The following is a 2,500-nucleotide window of genomic DNA, read 5'->3' as shown; positions in this document are numbered from 1 at the left end:
AGGAGGAGCAGGCCGATAAGGACTGGGCCCTCGGCGAGGCCCCCGGGGGCCCGAGGCCCCGCCGCCTGAAGCAGCGCTGGCGGGAGGCCGTGGAGGAGGCCGCCGACGGCTCTCTGCCTCAGAAGGCCGAGTTCACGGCCGGGGAACTGGTGGGCTACCTGAACCGGCTCCAGGCCCGGGTGGTGGAGGACCTGGGGGCCGCCAAGAGGAACGTGGTCTCCATCTACCCCGAAGAGTACGAGCCCGTCCAGGTGAGACCGGCGCCCAGGGGCCCGTTCCCTAGAGAAGCTCCTCCTGACCCTGGAGACTCACTTTGACCTTTGACCTCTCAGGTGTACGTGCAGAGCTACCACCAGGCGACCGCCCGCCGCCTGCAGGCCATCACGGACCGCCAGCTGGAGGTCACGGACGTGTACTCGCTGCTGGACTGGCTGCACAACATCTACAACAGGTACAAGTACAACGGGTACACGTACAACATCTACAACAGGTACAAGTACAACGGGTACATGTACAATATCTACAACAGGTACAAGTACACCGGGTACATGTACAACATCTACAACAGGTACAAGTACACCGGGTACATGTACAAAGGTACATGGACAACAGCTTTAACACATGAAGTATAGACTTCTATACAACCAGAGGAGTCGCCCTCTGGTGGTCAGGAGAGAGAATGCAGCTTTAACACATGAAGCATAGACTTCTATACAACCAGAGGAGTCGCCCTCTGGTGGTCAGGAGAGAGAATGCAGCTTTAACACATGAAGCATAGACTTCTATACAACCAGAGGAGTCGTCCTGGTGGTCAGGAGAGAGAATGCAGCTTTAACACATGAAGCATAGACTTCTATACAACCAGAGGAGTCGCCCCCTGGTGGTCAGGAGAGAGAATGCAGCTTTAACACATGAAGAAAAGACTTCTATACAACCAGAGGAGTCGCTCCCTGGTGGTCAGGAGAGAGAATGCAGCTTTAACACATGAACCATAGACTTCTATACAACCAGAGGAGTCGCCCCCTGGTGGTCAGGAGAGAGAATGCAGCTTTAACACATGAAGAATAGACTTCTATACAACCAGAGGAGTCGCCCCCTGGTGGTCAGGAGAGAGAATGCAGCTTTAACACATGAAGAATAGACTTCTATACAACCAGAGGAGTCGCCCCCTGGTGGTCAGGATAATCTAAATTTAGAAGACAATATAGATTCACACAGTCGCACCAAAGAGAACGGTATTTTAAAAGCTCTTCTTTCTGTCTTTTTGCATTTATTTTGTGTGTGTTTTTTTATGTGTGTGTGTGTGTGTGTGTGTGTGTGTCTTGTCTCAGGGACGTTCTGGGGACCGTGTGCATCACGAGTCCCTTCAGCCGGTCCCAGCTGAGTCCTCTTCTCCCTTCAGAGACGGTGGACCGGCTGGAGCTGGACTGTCTCAACTCAGTCAGGGTGAGATTACACACTTCATTCATGAGGAGGAGAGGTTCACTGTGTTGTTGGGCTAAAGAGGTCAAAGTTCAACGAGTAAAAGTGTGTTTTAAGAAAAAAAAAAAAAGTGCTTAAATATGATTTAAACTAGTTAAGTCAGGATTTATAAGTTTCTGCAGCTTGTGTTGAAAGCGGAGGTGCGTTTGTTTCGTGCCCCCTCTGCTCCCCCTGCAGGCTAAAGTGACCACGGAGCTGAGCCAGGTCCTGGACGAGGAGGAGAGGAGGTGGATGGAGACGCTGCACATCGAGGAGTACCAGATCCCTCTGGCCAAGACCGTCATCCAGGTAGCCCCGCCCACTCTGCTTATTATATATTCTGTCTTCACATAGACATAATCAACACAATGAGCATAATGCACATCATTAACATACTAAGCCCCGCCCCTCTCAGAGGCTGCAGGTGGATCTGGAGCGCTCCGCCTCCATCAACAAGAGTCTGGGATCCAGAGTGGCTCAGTGCAGCCTCAACGGCCTCGCTGACTTCCTGTACAGGTGAGGAGGGAACGCACTATTATGGATTCGTCCGTGGAGGTCGTGGCGGTGGTTATGACCGGTGTCTGTGTCTGTGTTCAGCTTCCAGCGTAAAGCCGAGATGTTTCATGAAGGCATGCAGAGCGGCATGTTCGGAGACAACGAGGACGGATACGTGTCCAGAACCATCGCTCTGGTCAACTGCTGCCCTCCACTCAGGTAGACAGACAGACAATAGGGTTACGTGGTGGTCACAGTAACACACAGTACGATCTGACCCTGGGGCAGAAGACAGACAATAGGGTTATGTGGTGGTCACAGTAACACACAGTACGATCTGACCCTGGGGCAGAAGACAGACAATAGGGTTACGTGGTGGTCACAGTAACACACAGTACGATCTGACCCTGGGGCAGAAGACAGACAATAGGGTTACGTGGTGGTCACAGTAACACACAGTACGATCTGACCCTGGGGCAGAAGACAGACAATAGGGTTTAAATACAAGGGGAGGGTGAAGGTAATGACGCACAGGTGGAAACCA

The 2,500-nt window shown here is 52.2% G+C and overlaps 1 protein-coding gene across 1 annotated transcript in view; it reads left to right on the top strand.

Moving 5' to 3' along the window:
* The window catches only part of exoc3l2b (exocyst complex component 3-like 2b), a gene marked incomplete at both ends in the record, with an annotated part of 22,205 nt that overhangs the window by 15,614 nt on the left and 4,091 nt on the right, over positions 1-2,500 (top strand). The window contains 6 exons of the mRNA XM_079224639.1: positions 1-251; positions 333-451; positions 1,332-1,446; positions 1,660-1,770; positions 1,877-1,977; positions 2,059-2,175. The exon at positions 1-251 is cut by the window's left edge and continues 10 nt beyond it. Coding sequence (XP_079080765.1) covers positions 1-251; positions 333-451; positions 1,332-1,446; positions 1,660-1,770; positions 1,877-1,977; positions 2,059-2,175 — 814 coding nt within the window. The remainder of the gene's footprint in view (positions 252-332; positions 452-1,331; positions 1,447-1,659; positions 1,771-1,876; positions 1,978-2,058; positions 2,176-2,500) is intronic.

Source organism: Taurulus bubalis (genome assembly GCF_910589615.1).
Source record: "Taurulus bubalis genome assembly, chromosome: 10".
Taxonomy (NCBI): domain Eukaryota; kingdom Metazoa; phylum Chordata; class Actinopteri; order Perciformes; family Cottidae; genus Taurulus; species Taurulus bubalis.
Note: the sequence above shows the minus strand (reverse complement) of the source record. Positions and strands in the feature narration are given on the sequence as shown.